Here is a 20,088-nt window from a genome sequence, read left to right as displayed (position 1 = left end):
ACCCTGCCTCCCAACTTTATAGCTGGGGTCTTCAATCCGGAGTAGAATAACTGATGTGCCTAAAGTTATTCGACACAACTCAGTTAGGAAGCAAATCCACGCTGTCTGCACCCTAGTCCCATCTGCTAGCCACTGCCCCATCCTTGCCACTCCAAAACCCTAGTGTGTGGGTAATAGATGGGAACGTATTGCAAGACACCTAGGCAGAGGAAGAGGGACCACAACAGTGCTAGGATGGGCATGTTCTTACACAACGGTACCTGAACTAATTTTATTGCCTAATCCATGGCCTCCATGAGTCTAAGCAGAAAAATGTGCTTCCAGCACAGCTTTCCCACCACTTGCAAAAATAACTCCAAACCCTCCCATTTGGCAGGAAATCTAAATATTGCACAGCTAAGTCTGTATGTGAGTAGTTACGGTTAGCACGTTGTTCACTTGCTTCAGCAGTCAAGGTCAGGTTAGCAGGCCTGGTATGATGAATGAGATGTCCAAGTGCTTTAGCAGCGTTTGTTCTTAAGTATCCGTAATCCCATGTTAGAAAGCCCTACTTTCACAACGCTCCCTGATTTCCGTGGGCGTTAGACATCGCCGCCGAAAAGAGCCTCAATTTCTGACCCTGGAGTGACTTTCTGAGAGAGGTCAAGGGGCTTGGATCCACAGCTCTTTAGAACAAGGGCTGTATTTTTTGGTCTGTATTTGGATAGTGCCTAGTACGACGGAGCCCTGCTCTATGACTGGGGTTCTTAAGCACTATAGCAGTACAAATAACATCAACAATAATAATCAGTATGAAGTGGCTGGTTCTGATTCCAGGCCAGAGGAACATTTCCTCTTCTGGGGTGAAAGTATCACAGTGCAAATAGTCCAGCCGCTTCCCCAGTGGTGGTGGTGGGGTAGGGATGTGGGGAGAACCACCCACTACTCTGGATTAGGCCCAACAACCCTGTGACTAGCATCCTCCTGTTGCCTCTTCTTTATTTTTCCACCAGTGCTGTTTTAATTCCCTGGACCCAGCGCCTTCCTTGCTTTCTTCTCAGGGTGTGTCTAGACTACAGGGTTTTTTCGAAAAAAGTGGCCTTTTTTCGAAAAAAACTGCCCCTGCGTCTAGACTGCCGCCGCGTTCTTTCAAAATTAAATCGAAAGAACGCGGCAGTTTTTTCGACCACGGCAAACCTCATTTCACGAGGAAGAATGCCTTTTTTCGAAAGTGCTCTTTTGAAAACAGGCATTGCTGAATGCAAACAGGGCTTTTTCGAAAGAGAGCATCCAGACTGCCTGGGTGCTCTCTTTCAAAAAAGGCGGCTCACTTTTTCGAAAGAAGCGTGTAGTCTAGACGTACCCTCAGAAGCCAGCCAGGATCTTCCTCTCACTTCCTGCCAGCAACTGCCCTGTCCAATGTGCTGCCTTCCTGCAGCCCACTAGGAACACAAGTCTCTCTCCTTGAGCTCCTCGCAGCAACTGACTCATTCTAGCCCTGCAGCTCCTTTTATGGTAGCGCACTGGGCCCTGGTTGGCTGTTCCATGCAGCCTCCATCCACTTGGCTAGTCCTGCACAGTCTCCCTAAGCTTCTTTTAATCTCTTCCTTCCTTGACCACCCCATCATGGAACAACACCTCTTAAACCAATGGGACCATTTGTGGAGTAAGACATTGACTCAGTGTGAGAAATGAAATCTCGGTCTGGAATATACAGAGAAGTCTGCAACTGGAGATAACTTTTGAAAAAAAAATATGGTTCACATATCACAAAAAAAACCTTTTTCCCAATAATTTATTTGCTTATCTGTCAATATTTCATAAACATTCAGTTTTGTTCCAAAAAATGACCAGCATGACTGTTCAAACATATCACATATCAAACAATGGGTATATAAAAACAGCATATAGAAAATTCAATAACATTCAAACACCATATTCAGCACATGTGCTGCCCATTACAAGAGAGTGAAATATCTTAAATTTAGGCAGCTCATCTTGTGCAGTGCGGATGTAAAATGCTGCAACCGATGGAAGGAAACCAAGCATATTTCTGCGACCAAAAACTAGGTAAGCATTAAAAACAATATAATTCTGACTGTCATGACATATAGAATACAACCGACTGGCCAGCAACATTCGGCAAAGATATTTATAGTCTCACAAAACATAATGGTACTGTAATCATTAGCTGAGATCTCACATATCAGAGGGTAGATTTTGTTCTGTGGAAAATTGTAGAAATGCTGGTAGAATTTCTGAGCCATGTCTTGGTTCAGAGAACTCTTTTACAATGGCCAAGTGTTACAGGATAAATGTGGATCAATAAGTTCTTATTTTGCTATTCAACAGGTTCAGCTTTTGTTTGTCTGAAACACAGAGTCCTATGAATTCATATCAGTTATTTCTAGGATAAGCACTTGGCAGTTCTGGAGCGTGCTGAAAAAGATTACATGGCATCATCTTTAAAGAAGATATTTTTTAACATGATTTGTGTTTGATATTACAAAGAGAGAAGAACCCACATTACCCTAGCCCCTTTCTGTGTGTCATAGTCTTAAAAGATACATTTCCTACTTCAGGAGTTGAGTGTAATACATAGCTCTTCTTTCTAAATTTTCATTTACTCCTAGCTCACATGTTCTCTTTTTTCCCCTTCTTTGCAACTATGAATAATTTGCAATGACTCTGTATATACAGGCAGTCCCCGGGTTACATACAAGATAGGGACTGTAGGTTTGTTCTTAAGTTGAATCTGTATGTAAGTTGGAACTGGCATCCAGATTCAGCCGCTGCTGAAACTGATCAGTTTCAACAGCGGCTGAATCTGGACGCCAATTCTGACTTACATACAGATTCAACTTAAGAACCCCAGGCATCCCCAAGTCAGCTGCTGCTGAAACTGATCAGCGGCTGATTCCAGGAAACCCGGGGCAGGGGCAGAGCAGCTGGGGTGCTGCTGGGTTGCTCCAGTAGCGCGGCTCCTCGGCGCTACTGGAGCAACCCAGCAGCACCCCAGCTGCTCTGCCCCAGGCATCCTGATTCAGCCGCTGCTGAAACTGACCAGCAGTGGCTGAATCAGGATGCCTGGGGCAGAGCAGCTGGGGTGCTGCCGGGTTGGTCCAGTAGCGCCCAGAGCGGCGCTACGGGACCAACCGGCAGCACCCCAGCTGCTGTACCACAGGCGTCCGGAGCAATGCCGCGGAGCACGGGGGCAGCGGGACAGCCCAGACGCGCCATGGCTGTCCTGCTGCCCTCGGGATCCGCGGCTTTGCTCTGCTTTGCTCCCCATCCCCCTGGTCTGCAGACCAGGGAGACGGGGAGCAAAGCAGAGCAAAGCCAAGGAGCACGCGGGCAGCGGACAGGGCTGACGCGTCTGGGCTGTCTGCTGCCCGCGTGCTCCGCCGCTTTGCTTCCTCTCCTTGGTCTGCTGGAGACCAGGGAGACGGGCCCCGTTCGTAACTGCGGATCCGACGTAAGTCGGATCCGCGTAACTCAGGGACTGCCTGTACGGCATGACATTTTAGTGTTTAATCTCTCCTTGGGAACCACAGTGATTCAGTTCCATTAATCAAGTTTGGCGGAAGAATTTTATTTCAAATCGACTAGATAGATTTCCTCCCAGAATCTAGGATTTTCATAAGACTGTCTTGAATACTACCAGAATACTCTTCAAAGGAGTTGATTAGGTTTTTGAATTAGTTGGAAGTTATAAATACTGAAGATTCTGTTTACTTATGTGTCATGCTAGGAAACCACAGATATTTCCATCCTTCTCCCTTGAGTTCATTGAGTGTCTCTTTTTAATTTGGCAAGAAAGCGAACCTTGTAAACAACTGACTGTGGGTTTATGGGAGTTGTACTATGACTATTGGGCAGGGTGGGAAAACAAATGAGAAGCCAAATGCTAGTGAGATTAAAAGAGTGATATGTGAAATGATCATTTGAAATACATGACTAAAGTGGTAAACAAAGATAAATAGCCATTCTATTAAATAAAGCTTGATCTTTACAAGGTTTTTTACTAGCTGTTACACCATTGTATCTCTCTGCTGCTTGGCCCAGCCCTGTTGAGTTCTTACACAGCATCTTTGGAGGCTGGAATTTTTCAGAAATGATAGAAGTAACCAACAGGAGAAATTAATGCCATTGGCTGTCATGCATGGGGTTAATTTTCGACTTTATTTATTACTCATCCTCTTCCTCACTCCAACAATTTTAGGGAGCAAAGGATGAATTTATGATTAGGACAGGCAAGAGACTACCAAGTCATATGGATTCTATGCCCATGTCTCTTAAAGTCTTCCTGGAACAAGTCATTTAACTTGTCCATGGCTCAGTTTCTCTGCCTGTAAAATGGGAACACCATTTTCTAGCCCACTTGGGGATTATGTGAATTCACTCATTGGCAAAGTGCTCAGTTGCTGTGGTGGGATGAGCATCATAGATATGCCTACAATGAAAATAAATCCTGCCATAAATTGATGGAAGTTATGCTATTGACTTTAATGGGTGACCCATAGAGCACCCAATTCAGTAAACTCTTCCCTTCTACAAAATAGAAAAGTTTGTGGCTGGGACATTTTATTATCATTGTAAGAATAGAGGTGCCAAAAGAAACCCATTTACGCAATAGATGTAATGCCCAGAGAGCTTTCGATGGCACAGCCCACTTCTTCAGATGACTGGTTAACTCCGGTCATCTGAAGAAGTGGGCTGTACCCACGAAAGCTCATGTTTTGTTAGTCTATAAAGTGCTACCAGACCATTTGTTGTTTTTTTCTGTAACAGACTAACTCGGCTACCCGCTGAAGCTCCAGTGTTTATAAGGGAGGCAAGTCTCTGTTTCATAACATTCCGGCCTTTCACTCACATATCGAGCAGCACAGAGATGACCCTGACTGCCAGTCTATTTTTATACCATGATGCCATCTTTAGAATAACATCCCAGGTCTTGACTATAAGATTATTTGAGGATTACTCTGAAATTCCTCTCCCATTTGCTCCAGCCTGTTTATAGCTGCACAATAATCCCTTTTTACAGCATTAAACCCCTAAAAATACATGTTTCTGTAAAAGCAACAGAATGAACCATGCAGTTCAGAAGAAGCTAGGCGATGAATGATGGAAACAAACATTTGTTCATTGGCTGTTATTGGTCAGTAACTTGAGGTCATGTAGGCTTTGACTGTGAGTACAATGTCGAAAGATTTCATGCTCTAGCCAGTTATGTTCATATTAAGAAACTGTGATGGGCACTTTTCAAATGTTTTAGAGTTTAGGTTTGGTATCCAAAGTATTTGAACCTCGTGAGATTGCAAAACTTGGCTAGGAACCTCCCCAGAACAGGCCTTTCTTATGAGATTTCCATCTCTTCTGCTTCTTGTCTTGGCTTGAAATGCCATGAGAATCATTTTTTTCATGGTGTATTTCAACTCTTGCTGGTTTCAAATCCTGGATTTTATTTCAAAACCTTTGGCAAGGTTCAGTTCAGTTCTGAAAAGCAGTTTCAGGGGGAGGTGGGCTTCTTGTTTTAATGACAGCTGGACTAGTGCCACAAACTTGGGGTCCAGGCTTATATGCTATTTGAAATGCAGAGGGATTCAGATTAATGAGTTTAATTTGATCCCACCTCTATTTTAAAATACTTAAGACACTCTTATAAAATATTCATATGGCAGAACTGAACAAACGGCTGCATTTAATTAGTCTAATCAACTAAACTTGTTGCCTCTCTCCCTCAGTGTAAAGAAAGCGATGAAATGTCACTTACTGACCTGCAGTATACAATGATGCTTTGATGAATTAGAAAAACTGCAACACCACCTTCCCTACAATGTAATTTAGCTCTCATGCTGGACCGCTCAAGTGTATTGTCAAATGCTATTTGTAGGTGGCATCTTTATAGGTGAAAGAGATTAATTAATGCCGGCAAGATTAGCAATTACGCCACTCCTAAATAGAAGGCCTGAAGGGCTAAACAGCAATAGTAATTATGGTTAGGGACTCCAGTTCCCGCTTTCCCAGAGAGTATCCTGACTGTGCTCTCATGTAGCCTCGAGTGAAGAGCTTGTGAAGCTTGCTCAGTTGGGGTCAACAGAGTCCCTTCAAGGTTGAGCCTCCGAGGATAGGTGTCCTAACACTTACTAGGTTAACAGTATTCCTACCTATCCTCAGAGCTTGTCTTTACTCCACGGTGGATCGATGCTGCAACGATTGATCCACTGGCGGTTGATTTATCATGTCTGCTTAGGCATGATAAATTGACCTCCGAGCGCTCTCCTGTTGACTCCATCAGAACAAGAAAATTGACAGGAGAGCAGCCCCTTCTGTCCTTACCACATAGAAGACACCCTGGGAGGCATGCCAACTTCAGCTATGCTATTTGTATAGCTGAAGTTGTATGCGTTAGATCAACAGGGCAGATTTAACGTAGACAAAACCTCAAATAATAGTAACAGTCTGTCCATAATCTAGCCACATTCTTTCTCCACTGACAGGCAGGCAGCTCTGGGATGGTTAGATGGGTGTCCAAAACACTGGTACAGTGACTAGACTAAAGGATGGCAGCACCGAGGCCTCAAGTTGAAAAGCAGTGGTATTGGGTGTGGCAAATTAAAGGAAAAAAAGCGTGATGTGGAACCCTTAAGTTCCCCTGGGTGCATGGTTGTCTGTTCATTTACCTGGAGAAGTAGGATCTTTATCATGATCAGTGATCCTGCTAATGATGATGGTGATTAATAGCTTGACCCTGCAGCCTTTAAGTAAAACTAATGGGGCTAATTAAGTGAGTAATGATTACCTTAACGAAAGCGTTCCCGGATTAGCCCTTTTCTTGGTTTGCTTTATTTTTTTTAACCTTTACTTCCAGATATAGGCCCTGATCTGGAGGTGACATGGCTAATGGTATGTCACCCATACGTACAGGTTTGGAATACATGATTGTTTTAGGAAATCTTTTTTTTTTATTTTTGGGGGGAAGGTTCCCCTGAGCCTACAGGGATTTGGACCTCATGCCACTGCAAATTGCTCCTTCTCTGCATGACACGGATCTGTACAGGACTAATGTTCCCACCCTACAGAGAGAGCAATTTCATAGCTAGGCATGTGCGTTGCCTCTTGCCTTAGCTGCTTGAGAAAATCTGCAAACTGTTTTAAGGGGAGGAGTGAAACAGAATCTACACCCCTGGGGGTCACCCCTAGTGGGTCGACTGCCATCCTGCCGATTTGCTGTGAACACTCTGAATTCTTTCAGTGCCTGAAAATTTGCACAAAACACTCGTTTGAGGCAACTGCCGTTGTGTGGAAAATGACAGGCCCAAAGTGTTCTTGATAGCAGAAAGGAAAAGCCGCTGTCTCAAGATTGTTCATTCCTCTCTGCTTCTGTGAAATCTTGGAAGCGCTCTGCCATTATCTGAACTGATACTAGCAATTTGACCTGCAAACAACCACATTCCTGTCCCTCCCTCCTTTCCTTTTACAGCTTTTGCTTTTGATCCATCGGAGATTAGGAGCAACCAAGGGTCTTGCCTCTGTGAGGCTGAGCACTTGCTATTGTGTTGATGGCTGTAATTTCTGTAACCCTACACACAAATTTTAATGCATTCAGAGTAAAGCAGAATAAAAATTAAGGGAACATTGTAGCTGGACAATTTTGCCTCGGTTTGTGAACCATCTGCACCTTTTCTTGAATTCATAATTCACAATGATTTGATTTGGGCAAATAATTCATGGCTTCAAGATGGCGTGAGAGCAGGTTTGTTGTGAGTACAGTCGGGACTTGATTTTCTGGTGGTGAGACACCAAAGGCCAGACTTGTAAAGAGATTGAGGTGCCTAAATATGCAGATTAGCCTCTACTAGATTTTACAAAGGCACCTGAGCTGATAAGATACCGAAAGTCAATGGAGATAAGCATCTAATGCACATAGACATTTTTGTAACTCTCACTAGAGGCCAATCTGCATCTTTTGGTGTCTAAATACCTTTGTGAATCTGACCCCACAATGTGATGGTGGTTTGACTAGGAGTTTATTGAACAGAAAATGCTATTCCTATGTAGCTATTTTTACAGCTACTTTACTTTGAGCTCAATTCTCAGTTACATGGAGGGTACATCTACACCGCAGATTTATTTTGGAATAACATTCATTATTCTGAAATACCTTTCTGCGCTGGCTACATAAGAAGCTCGTGATTTTGAAATAAATTCGAATAATGAGCTTCTTACTCCAACTTCCTGTAAACCGCGTTGTACAAGGATTAAGGAAGTCAGCAGAATAGCAATTTATTTCAAAATAAGTGCTTGTGTAGACCATGCCAAATTTCAAAATCAGCTATTTCGAAATAAGCCAGCTCAAATTGCGTAGCTTATTTTGAGGTACGCGCTACTGTGTAGATCAGTGGTCCTCAATGCGCCCGCCGGGGGATTTCTGTGCGCCCGCTGAAACATCTGGGCTGGCCACGCCCCCGGCGCACGGCACATGCATAGTGCCGGTTCCAGGCGCGGGACGCATGGGCGGCCCCTCCCCTGGGCGCACAGCACATGCGCAGGGCCGGCCCGGGGCGCGTGAGTGGCCCCAGCCCCGGCCCCAGGGCACATGTGCGGTGCCGGCCTGGGGCGCGTGGCTCGTGGGCGGCCCCAGGCGCGCGGCCCATGTGTGGTGCCGGCCCGGGGTGCGTTGCCGGCCCCTGCCCCGGGCACGTGGCACATGCGCAGTGCTGACCCCGCCCCCGGGCGCCCGGCAGCCACTCAACGTTGGGGACCACTGGTGTAGATGTACCCTAAGGCTGCTTAATACCGCTCTGGCCATGTAAAGGAACTTTGGTAGGGACACAAATTACATTTACATTCACTCAAGGTTGCTTTACGTTGCCAGAACTAAGAGAAGCGACCCTTTAAATTCTTATTTTTTGCAAAATCTCGGAGACATTTTGTAAGGACCTGGTGGTGAGGTGTGGGTTCTCAGAAGCCATCAAGTGTCTCAGGGACACAGTCATGAAAGATAGGGGGCGCGGAATCAAACATTGTCAAAATCAAGGAGTTATAAGTGTACGAGAGATGGAAGAATACTGATTCCTTGGGTGCCTTTTCCAGCTCCTGCCCTATAAAATTCAGAATGTCTTATTGAAGTGCTGGACACCTGTAATTCCCATTCAAATCAACAGGTACCCAGTGCCTCACAGTAACCGGCCCTGCCATAACGGGCAAAAAAAAATTACGTTTCATGCCAAGGAAGCTGCATTATTACTTGGCGGGCTCAGAGAGTAATTACGTTATGAGCTGCTTATTTCGGCTATTGTGCAAATAATTCCTCCCATCTCTTCTTTCCTCTCCTGAATTGCTTATTTGTTTGAATAGCTAAGGTAATATATGACAGACTCCCAAATGCTTTTTTCAACACCTCTGCAAGGGAGGACTCACAGCTGCAACTCTTGTGATACATTCAAGGAAGATTTTGTGACTGTAGCAAGAAGCTGGAACAGGAAGTGTTGAGCTTTTAAACAGCTCCCCCTGGACCTTCCAGAGGGCACATCTACACTATCTGCCGGATCAACGGGCAGCAATTGATTCAGCAGCAGTTGATTTATCGTGTCTAATATAGGTGTGATAAATCAACTGCTGAGTGATCTCCCATTGACTTTGGTACGCCACCAGAATGAGAAGTGTAGGCGGAGTCAATGGGAGAGTGTTAAGTACTACCATGGTAAGTAGATCTAAGGACATCGACTTTATCTACGTTATTCACACAACTGAAGTTACATAACTTAGATCGATGGCCTGCAGTCGTGCCGACTAGGCCAGTGAATGAGAAATATGACTAAATAAAAATGCCTTCTGGAAACCCCGTCATACAGACACCTCGCCAACTGGCTATGAGTTTTGTCATAAGTGCACTAAGGCTCAGAAACTTTTTGAGTGAGTCTGGGATGACCAATGATTTCACATGTTTAATAAAGAAAAGAAAATGGAGGCAAGTTTCTGAAGTGAGGTGGAATTCACCCCCTTCCATCATGTTTTTTTCTTGAGATAGAATTTGCTAGACTCCAAAACACAAAGCGAAAAGAGGGGAGGGGAAGCCAAGCAGGCACCAAGTCAAGGGAATAGCCTTATCAAGCCCTGAAAACTGAACCTACTGAACCAGATGCCCAGCTGGTGTAGAGCAACGTAATTCCACTGCTCTGAAGTCATGGAACGTCTCTAGCTGTGGCTCTCACCCAGCGTGTTGCATCAGCAGGAGTCTAGGGTGCTCATTGACTCTCTTAGGGCAAGGACTTTGAGCAGCAGAGGTGATCTGAGTTAGCACTTCCTGAATGTACCCATGCTGAAATCACCCCAGTAGATTTATAGTTTTCTCTTGCAAGCTGCATTAGGTGTTCTTGTCCTACTCCCCTCTCCATCCCCATAGAACATCAAAATCAGAACCACTGGAGCAGTGAAAAGAATATACAGTGAAAATCATGGCCTTTAAACACCAGAGAAATGATGTTACAATCATTTCAAAAGGCTGGATTTTTAGAGGAGCTTTGATGCCTGTTAAATAAATGGAACGATTCCCACAGACTCCAGTGGAATTTGGGTCAAGTCCAGAACTCGGAGGGACTTCAGTTCTAAAAGCGTTGGCCCTCGCTGTTTTACGACGCGCCTTGCCTTTGATTCAGGTCACCCCCCTTACTACAGTCTCCATCCCTACTTCCCATTAGGAAGAGCAGCCTCCCATTAGCAGAACAATCCCAGCAGCGCAGAGTTGAAAAGTTGCATGTAAAGATGCCCTCCTCTTCCCCCCGAGTCCCTTTAGAGATCTTGATCCCTTAGACATCCTCCCCATTTTCACTGACGGAGATAGTGTGTATTTTAATGGTTGGCACGTTATGGTTGTCCCGACCGACGCTCCCTGATGTGCCAGCACAACAGCATGTCCTCAGGAAACCTTTGCTCTTCACCTTGGCTCTGGTGCAGCTGGACTTGTCTTTAGAGATGGCACTTTTTGTCGCCATGCTTTGCACGGTGGAGAAAATCTTCCACTCGCAGACCCCTTCGGACTTGGAAATCCTATAGAAGGTTTCCCCCGACCCTACTGGGATACGGACAACATTCTTGGTGCTGTCCATGCTGTGGCTGGCAGGATGGTTGAGGTTGAAGCTAAGGGAGTGCTTGCTGGCGGCCTGCTTTTTGGAGAGGCACTGCGCTCGCAGGACATTTTGGAATGCTTTCTTAAACTCTTGACTCGAGCACGGGTAGATGATGGGGTTGATGCAGCTGTTCAAGTACCCAAGCCAAAACGTTATTTTAAAAACCGTTTTTGAGGGCTTGATTGCAGGAAAGAAAACACCTGGAAAGGAAAACACAGGGGACGTTAAAGACGAAACAGGTGAGAAATTGCGGGTAGATACCGGGTCAGAGGGATAACAATGAAAACTACACAACAAGTTCATGATGTTTGGAGGCTCTGGCAACAGACTCATCTGTCTGGGGGAAGAGAGGATTTCAGAAAGCCCGGTACTCTACAATTACTTAGACCAGTGAGGGGCAACCGAAGCTAGTGAGTGCACCACAGGAGTGGCCTCCTTCATCTCAGTGGGCTACAAGATGGTTGTAGCCAAGACAGTTCCATGGGACAGGGCAGTTTTGCTAGCTGCACTTGTGAGGTTGAATCATGGCAGCATTTTGATTGGATGCAGAGGGAGACCACGGCTCTCACAGTCAGTGTTGTAATAGAGATGTAGCCATGTTAGTCTAGTCTAGCTGAATCAAAAAAACAGAACTATGTAGCACTTTAAAGACTAACAAGATGGTTTATTAGGTGATGAGCTTTCGTGGGCCAGGCCCACTTCCTCAGCTCAAATTGTGGAAGAAAATAGGCATGACCATATATACCAAAGGGATACAATCAAAAAAAGTGAACACATATAAAAAGGACAAATCAAATTTCAGAACAGAGGGGGGATGAGGGGGTGGGGAGGTAAATGTCTGTGAGCTAATGATATTAGAGGTGATAATTGGGGAAGCTATCTTTGTAATTGGTAAGATAATTAGCGTCTTTGTTAAGACCCTGGCGTAAAGTGTCAAATTTAAGCATGAATGACAGTTCAGAGGTTTCTCTTTCAAGTCTGGTGTTAAAATGCCTTTGAAGGAATATGCAGGAAATCAAGTCGTTGAGACAATGCCCTTTCTGGTTGAAATGGCAAGAAACTGTTTTTTCTTTGTGATACTGTCTGATATCCGTTTTGTGGGCATTGATTCTTTGGCGAAGCATCTGAGACGTTTGTCCAATGTACCTAGCAGACAGACACTGTTGGCACATGATGACATAAATTATATTGCTGGATGAGCAGGAATGTGTGTTCTTGATCTTATAACTGAATTCTTTGTCAAAGAAGAATTTGTGGATTAGTGGATAGGGTGCTTGTCTGGGGAGAAAAACATTGTGGGACTGAGTCCCACCTCCCCTGGGATGGGATGGGTCTGGGGAACAGCCAGGCACCCTAGGGGCAGGTAGGATAAAGGGCCTCCCTGTGGTATATATGGTCATGCCTATTTTCTTCCACAATTTGATCTGAGGAAGTGGGTCTGGCCCACGAAAGCTCATCACCTAATAAACCATCTTCTTAGTCTTTAAAGTGCTACATAGTCCTGTCTTTTGTTACAGTCAGTGTTGTGTGCAATCACAACACACCTCACTTCATGTGCTCTTGCTTTATATGCGTATTACTCTAGTAATACCAGTCGGAAATGCCCCTCCCCGCCATGGGCGGAAACCAGTGGAATCTGGCGACTCTATGCATGGACAACACTAAACAAAATGTCTCATGGGCCCCACATAGCACCCCGATAGGCTGCCCATCACTAAGGTAGATGGTATGTGACAATTGTTACGGGGGGCAGGTTTAACCTAACTGCTCCCTTACCAATACAGCAGCCATTTCATATTTTCGGTTCCAGAGAGTCCACAGCTGGGTAAAAGTGGTGCCATGAAGTGACAAAGGGAAATTACTTCCTGCCAGGAGCTAAAGCCTCAGACTGCTCAGATAAACAAGGGGATAACTTAATGGGATTTGAAATAACCAGGGAAGCACAGTTACGGGATTGACCCCTTCCAGACAGGAATTTGCAAAGGGGATCCTAAAGGACTTGAATGCTTCACTCACTAGCCCGGCCTCTGCATTGTTCTGCTTCACGAGCCTAATCACAATTCATAAAAGCCAACGGAAAGGCTCTCATTAATGGCAGCGAGCATGGATTGAGCAGTCGCTGTATAGATCAGAGTCATTTTCAAACCTCTTTACTGTCCAGCAGTCAGAGCACTCAGCGGCCGGTAACTGGAGTTGCTAGAGCTGTAAGAATGTTTCTCACTGAGCAAATTAAAAAGGGATGGGAAAGGTGGCTCTAAGCCAAAACGCTCTGCTCCTTTGTCAGCTGGAGACAGCTACAGGGACCACTGATGGTAAGTAGAAACAGCAGAACAGGTGTCATTTGTCAAAGGGATCGCCTGGCCAGTCTTCCCTTGCTTAATAGCAACGAGGACATGGATAGACGTGTGTACAAGACACAGGCTGACCTAAAATTTCCCTCCTTAGTTAGCACTCTGATACAAAAAAAAATTGTTCAATGAATGCATTGTTCTTTAAAACCATTTCCTCCTGCAAAAGAAAGTAGCGGGTGTTCGGGGTACCCTCTGTCCCCGCAGATTTACAAAATCACAGCACAGGCAGGTCATTTGTTTTTGACTAGTAGTACAGGGCAGTGTCTAGAGCCACAGAAATTGCATTGCCGGATCGGACTGCTTGTCCATCCAAGCCCGCATCTTGTCTCTGATCTTTGGAAGAAGGAATAAGAAACCCTGCAGCGGGATATCCCCAAAGGGAGCATTTCTTCCTAACGCCCATTGGCACATGTTTTCCATTTGTGGCACTGGAAGCAGGGCAGGGAGTGTCTTTATTTTGGTGCGGGAGAGGGCTAATCATGTATCATGTGTTAAATCATCATCATGATCCCGTTAGTACCACAAGCAGCAGAAGAAATGCCGTATGTTTCTTGCAGAGCAGCAGAAACTTCCTAACAGTATCGGGGAGGGGCACTGGCATCTGAAACAGGGCCCTATGCCCCAAAGCACCCCTTCCCCCTGAGGCCCAGCCCTTGTGACACCCCTCACCCCCACCTCCATGCCCCTGCCTCTCCCAAAACTGCATTCCCACGCCACCTCTTCAGTCGTCCATACGGCTGGTGGATAGAAGAAGGGCACAATAATCTCTGGCCTATTGTATCCCTTCTGGGATGCAGGAGAGTAGCCAAGTGGCCTTCTCAGGGCCTACTCACTACAGACAGATCCTTAGCCGGCGTGAATCGTTATTGCTCTATTGAACTCCATGACAGTTTACAGCCCTTTTGGTTTTGTGCAGAGCATTACTCGAGGCAGGTTTAGATGTAGGAAAAGTGTTGAACAAATCTCGCATTTGTCATCCATTGTAATGAACAGGGAGACTTACCCCTGCCTTTTTCCAGGCGGGAACCAGAACTGCTCACCCATGTGTCATAAACCCTGTACTGCAATCACTTTCCTTTTGCGTAAGTGCTGGGAGCTATGCATTCTCTCACAGCTGTTGCTATGGGGATCTGAATGGTCATGGAGGGAGGACAGTTGTTTAATCTCTAGGGGTACATCTATAGTGCACCCGTAGGTCGACATCAAGTAATGCAATTTGAGCTACGCAAATGGTGTATCTTATTTTGATCTAATTTCTAAATAGCGTATTTCAAAATTTGGCCCTTGTCTACACAGCTCCAGATTGTGAAATAAAGCGCTATTCCAACAAGTCCCTTGATGTTACAGGGATGCCGGAATAGCGTGCCCGTTATTTCCAAAATTATTTTGAAATAATGGGCATGCTTAAAGACGCGGAATAGCTATTTTGGGAGACTTCTGGTATCCCGAAATAGTGCCGCTGTCTAGACGTAGCCTAAATGACTACGGTGTCCTTGGCCTCTGTTTGTCAGAGGCTGGAGAGGGATGGCAGGAGACAAATCGCTTGATCATTGTCTTCGGTCCACCCCCTCCGGGGCACTTGGTGCTGGCCACTGTCGGCAGACAAGCTACTGAACTAGAAGGACCTTTGATCTGACCCAGTACGGCCGTTCTTATGTTCTTATGACCACGAAGTTATGCTATTTTCACTTCATTTCACTACATCCCTCCAAACTTGGATACGCCAGTGTTTGGAAGAAGCCAGTTTTCTTATTAAAGGATACGATGAACAACTATTCCAACCACATTGAACAGAAAATTCTTACTTCAGCTTTTCCATTTTTTTGAAGATTTTATCTCATGAGAAGAATAATTCACCTGAATTCCTACCAGAATTATTCAAATGGCCAGTAATTCAATTCTGGCTGACATCACCCCAGCTCTTCTGCAAAAGTCACACTTTTTAAAAAGTTATTTGGTCAGCAGTAGCGCTGGGTACATTTTTTTCAATGTTTTTGTTAAAATTAAAAAATGAAAATTAAATCTGATTTTAAAAATATCAGTGAAAAAGTGTGTGAATTTAGTGATATTTTTGAACTGCTTTTTGAACCAGCTAGACATAGAATCATAGAAATGTAGGACTGGAAAGGCCTCAAGAAGCCATCAGGTATAACCCCTGCCTTGAGGCTGGAAGAAGGTAAACCTAGACCATCCCTGACAGATATTTGTTCAACTATAGGTTGAATCTCTGTGGTCCAGGACTCTCGGTCCAGCAGGAGTATGGATGTTGGGGGACTAGAGAGCCCCAGTGACAGAGGTTGCTGGCAGCCTGGAGTGGAGCTGGCCGGCAGAGCTGGCAGAGCCAGCGGGGTGCCAGAGCCGGCAGCTAGTGGGGCCCCCAGGGATTCCAGTGGGGGTGACGGGGCTGCTGTGAGGCCAGCAGGGCCAGGAGCTCTGGCAGAGCTGCCGCAGCTCAGGCCTGGGACTTCTGGTGGGGCTGTCGCAGCTTGTGGGGCCGGAAGGCTGGGAAGAGTGGGGAGAGGAGCCTAGCGGGGAGGGTGTGGCCCCCCCTCCAGACATCCCCTTGTCTGGCAAACTCCCTTGTTCAGGACTGATCAAATCTGAGGGTGCTGGACCAGGGTAGGGATGGCACCGGCTGGGGCTCTTGTACATTTCAAAGGAGAATGCGGAACTCCACATGCAGCCCGGGGCCGGAGGGAAGTCCCGCTGACTCCGGGCTGACACAGGGGCCAGCTTTGAAATATACAAGAGTCCCCAGCGGGGGCTCTTGTGCATTTCAAAGTGGAAGCACCAGCATGGAGCCTGGGGGCAGCTGAGAGTCCCCTGCTGACCCCGGGTTCCATGCTGCGCTGCCGCTTTGAAATGCTGCGCAGAGCCCGGGATCAACTGGGTGTCCCCCGCTGACCTCAGGCTCCATGATGTGCTGCTGCTTTGAAATGCCATAGCATTTCAAAGGGGCAGTGCCATACAGCTGAGCCGGGGATCAGCTGTGCAGTGCTGCCAGTTTGAAGTACCCCATCTTCCCCACCCCTTTTTGCTGATAGAGGCAGCAAGGGGGAGGGGGAATTGACTAGTTGACTGATTATCCAATAAACATTTGCTTATAAGATAGTAGACTAGTCGACTGGTCCTTAACATCCTTAGACCAGGGAGGTCCACTCTGTAGTTCTTGAAAACCTTGAATGCTGGGGGGTTCCAAAACCTCCTTTGGAAGCCTATTCTATAGCTTAACTACCGTTAGAGTTAGAAAAAAATTGCTACTATAAACCCTAAATCTCCTTTGCTACAGATGAAGCCCATTACTTCTTGTTCTGCCTGCAATGGACACAGAGAATAATTAATCATACTCCTCTTTATACCAGCCTTTAACATATTTGAATACTATCAGATCTCTTCTCAATCTTCTCTAAAGACTCAAGATGCCCCTTTTTTAACCTTTCCTGCAGATCAGATTTTCTAAAACTTTTATTTTTTTTTCTCTCCTCTGGACTCTCTCAAATTTGTCCACGTCTTTCCTAAACGTGGTGCCCAGCACTGGACAATTCTCTAGCAGACGCCTCTCAAGTGCCAAGCAGAACATGACAACATTCCTGTTAGTACACTGTCCTTTTTTGAATTGTGTCATGTTGACTCAAATGCAATTTGGGATCCTTTCTAGCCCCCCAGATCCTTTTCAGTGGTACTAACCTCTAGCCAGTGTTTCCCTATTTTCTAGCTGTGCATTTGGCTTTCCTTCCTAAGGGTCAGTACTTTGCTCTTATCTTTATAGAATTTCATTTTGTTGATTTCAGACTAATCCTCTAATTGGCCAAAGTCATTTTGAATTCTAACCCTATCTCTAAAATGCTTGCCACCCTTTTCAGCTTGGTATCATTCGCAAATTTTATCAATATACTCTCCACTCCATAGCGCAAGTCATTAATGAATGAATCAATGAATGAGTCCATAAGTATTTGTGTTTTCTAGCCAGGGATGTCACACATTCTAATGTTGTTTGTAGTCACCCTTAATAGTAACTCTGCTCGGCTCTTGTAGAGTGAAATTCATGAGACCCAGCATGATGTCTGTATACCCGGCATGTCCCACGTAAGCAAAGTGACTAAAAGCATTGCTGGAATTTGTGACATCCTGCTGGTCCAAGGATGTACGTGGCATATAGGCCTTAGACCGACCTGGTACACGACAGCAAATTTCAGCCATAAACTTTAACGAAAGTTTATCATTATTCAAAACATACTTGTAATATGAAAAGAGGCACGTGCTTAAGAGACTTGCTGAATTATGGTGCATAACAACCAAACTATAGAAACACTGCTCGGATACAAAACCTGCAAGCTTCCCCATAAGCTATGTGCTTGCGCAACTCCGCAGGAGGAATTCAAATGTTGCCCAGCTGATTAGCATAGCTAGGATGTTTGTTTCTATGGGTGGTGCACATTCACACATGCCTCGGTGCACACAGCAATATTTATTCTACACACAGATGGAAAAATTTGCACATGGATGGAAAAGATTAGAGGGAACATTGCCCGTGACACTGATGCTTATGGAGAATTGTTTACAAAGCTGCTGCTAGTGCTCCCTGAATAACCCTAGAAATTGGCGTGTAATAAGATCCTGCATTTCCCTAGCTCAGATGCTCAAGTTTCTAAGAAATGAAAACAATGTTGTCTGGTTGTGAATGAAACAGCAAACTGGATTCCATGTTGTCAAAATATTGCCTGTTCTGGGGGCCCATGGTCAATAATAAAACCTCCAGGATGACTTTTTGTTGCAGATCTGCCATTACATTAAAACCTTAACATGTTTTTGAGGGAAAGGTCATTCATTATTATGCTTTCAAAGTACTTGCCACTAATACTGTGATCCCATCGTTCCAAAATCTGTGATTACTTTGGACAACGCGTAGCTTGGATATAAACACCATCCTGGTTTCCCAGAAAATGCAATGTGCTTGTTTGGGTCTTTATAGCCAAGAGTTTGATCAATAGCTCTTTTAACATTGACAAAGTTCCCCCTGCTAGCCCCTGTGAAATCATAAACATGCCTAACTGGTAGGGATATTGTAGTCGTTATTTACACAACACATAAAGTTCACCCATTCATCATTTTTATTCTACAAAACCATACACACAGCAATATTGTTAGAGACATGGACAAAGGCAAACGATCTCAAATTCTAATTGAACTTTGCTGGAGTTCAGATAACCCCCTGATTTGTATGCACCCCCTAAATCTAAAACTGCCATGCTGAAGAAGTTTGGGTGTGGATTCTATCTTCATTGCACTCATGTGTCTCTGCTCTTTAACCATACCAGAACGCAGTTCCTGAACTTTGCAGAAATTTCATTCTGGCCTTATGGGAGCTTAAGACAAAGAGACCTGAAAATATAGGGGATTTCTGGGTAGAGCCCTGCAAATCCTCAGATACCTTCTTTATATCCGCATCCATCGACATGGATGCAGATATCAGGGTCTGATTTTTACAGATGTGGATACAAATTTTGTATCCAGAACCCTGCACATGTGTGGCTCTCCACTTGATATCTGCAGGCATCTGCAGATGTGGATGCAGATCTCAGACAGATCATTTTTGCAGCTGTGGACGTGCATACCAATTTTGTATCCAGGCAGCTCTATTTATGGATTCGTCTGCAGCGTCTGAACTCAGCTGCTTTTGAATTCCTGGTTCAAACTGAAATTTAAGTACTTCAGAACAGTCATGTAAGCTGCATGGACAGAAGAGCATTTTTCTGGGTGAATGTGTGTCGGAGAAGGTATCAGGCAATTGCCTGAACCAGATGCACGGACAATGCAAAATGATTGATGACTCATTCTGCTTCTGCCGAAGGCAGTCCCTGTTGTCAAAGGCAAAGCAACACAAGACCACAATTTCTGAACTGAAATGATTGTCGCAGGAAGCATGTGGAAGGCAAGTGAGGAACGGGAGATGTAGCTAGAGTGTAGATTACTCTAGTTCTCTTCAGTTGGTGCAAGGTCCCTTAGGTACTGCAGGCAATTGGTGCAAATTACAGCAGCCCTGAGGCTGCTCTAAGATGTCTCAGGGGTATAACTGGGGCAGCATGCAAGAGAGCTGTAACTGAGTCCTTGACATTTACGTTAGGCACAGCAGGGGCCCTGGCTCTTCATTTTCAACAAGGTAAACATCTGGCTGTGGATTACCTTTGCTACTAGCACATTATGGCTACGTCTACACTGGCATGATTTTCCGGAAATGCTTAAAACGGAATAGTTTTCCGTTATAAGTATTTCCGGAAAAAGAGCATCTACATTGGACAATGTAGACGTGCTTTTCCGGAAAAAAGCCTCGATCGCCATTTTCGCGATCGGGGCTTTTTTGCGGAAAAGACTACTGTGCTGTCTGCACTGGCCCTTTTCCGAACAGTTTTCTGGAAAAAGGACTTTTGCCCGAACGGGAGCAGCATAGTATTTCTGGAAAAGCGGCTGATTTCTTATAGTAGATCATCAATGCTTTTCCTGAAATTCAAGGGGCCAGTGTAGACAGCTCGTAGCTTATTCCGGAAAAGCAGCTGATTTTCCGGAATAAGTGGCCCAGTGTAGACACAGCCTATGGGTTGCAGTCTTTGTGGGTTTGCAGGGTTTTT

General features: G+C 45.2%; 1 protein-coding gene across 3 annotated transcripts in view; it reads right to left on the bottom strand.

The window, feature by feature from the left end:
* Positions 1 to 3,328: 3,328 nt before the first annotated feature.
* Positions 3,329 to 20,088, bottom strand: part of ADRA1A (adrenoceptor alpha 1A) — a 136,873-nt gene continuing 120,113 nt past the window's right edge. For all 3 annotated transcript variants that reach the window (XM_075910705.1, XM_075910704.1, XM_006114177.4), the window contains exon 3: positions 3,329 to 11,311. In XM_075910705.1, the coding sequence (XP_075766820.1) occupies positions 10,791 to 11,311 (521 nt within the window). In that variant the 3' untranslated portion in view covers positions 3,329 to 10,790. The remainder of the gene's footprint in view (positions 11,312 to 20,088) is intronic.

The sequence above is a fragment of the Pelodiscus sinensis genome, chromosome 28 (assembly GCF_049634645.1).
Source record: "Pelodiscus sinensis isolate JC-2024 chromosome 28, ASM4963464v1, whole genome shotgun sequence".
Lineage (NCBI taxonomy): Eukaryota > Metazoa > Chordata > Testudines > Trionychidae > Pelodiscus > Pelodiscus sinensis.
Note: the sequence above shows the minus strand (reverse complement) of the source record. Positions and strands in the feature narration are given on the sequence as shown.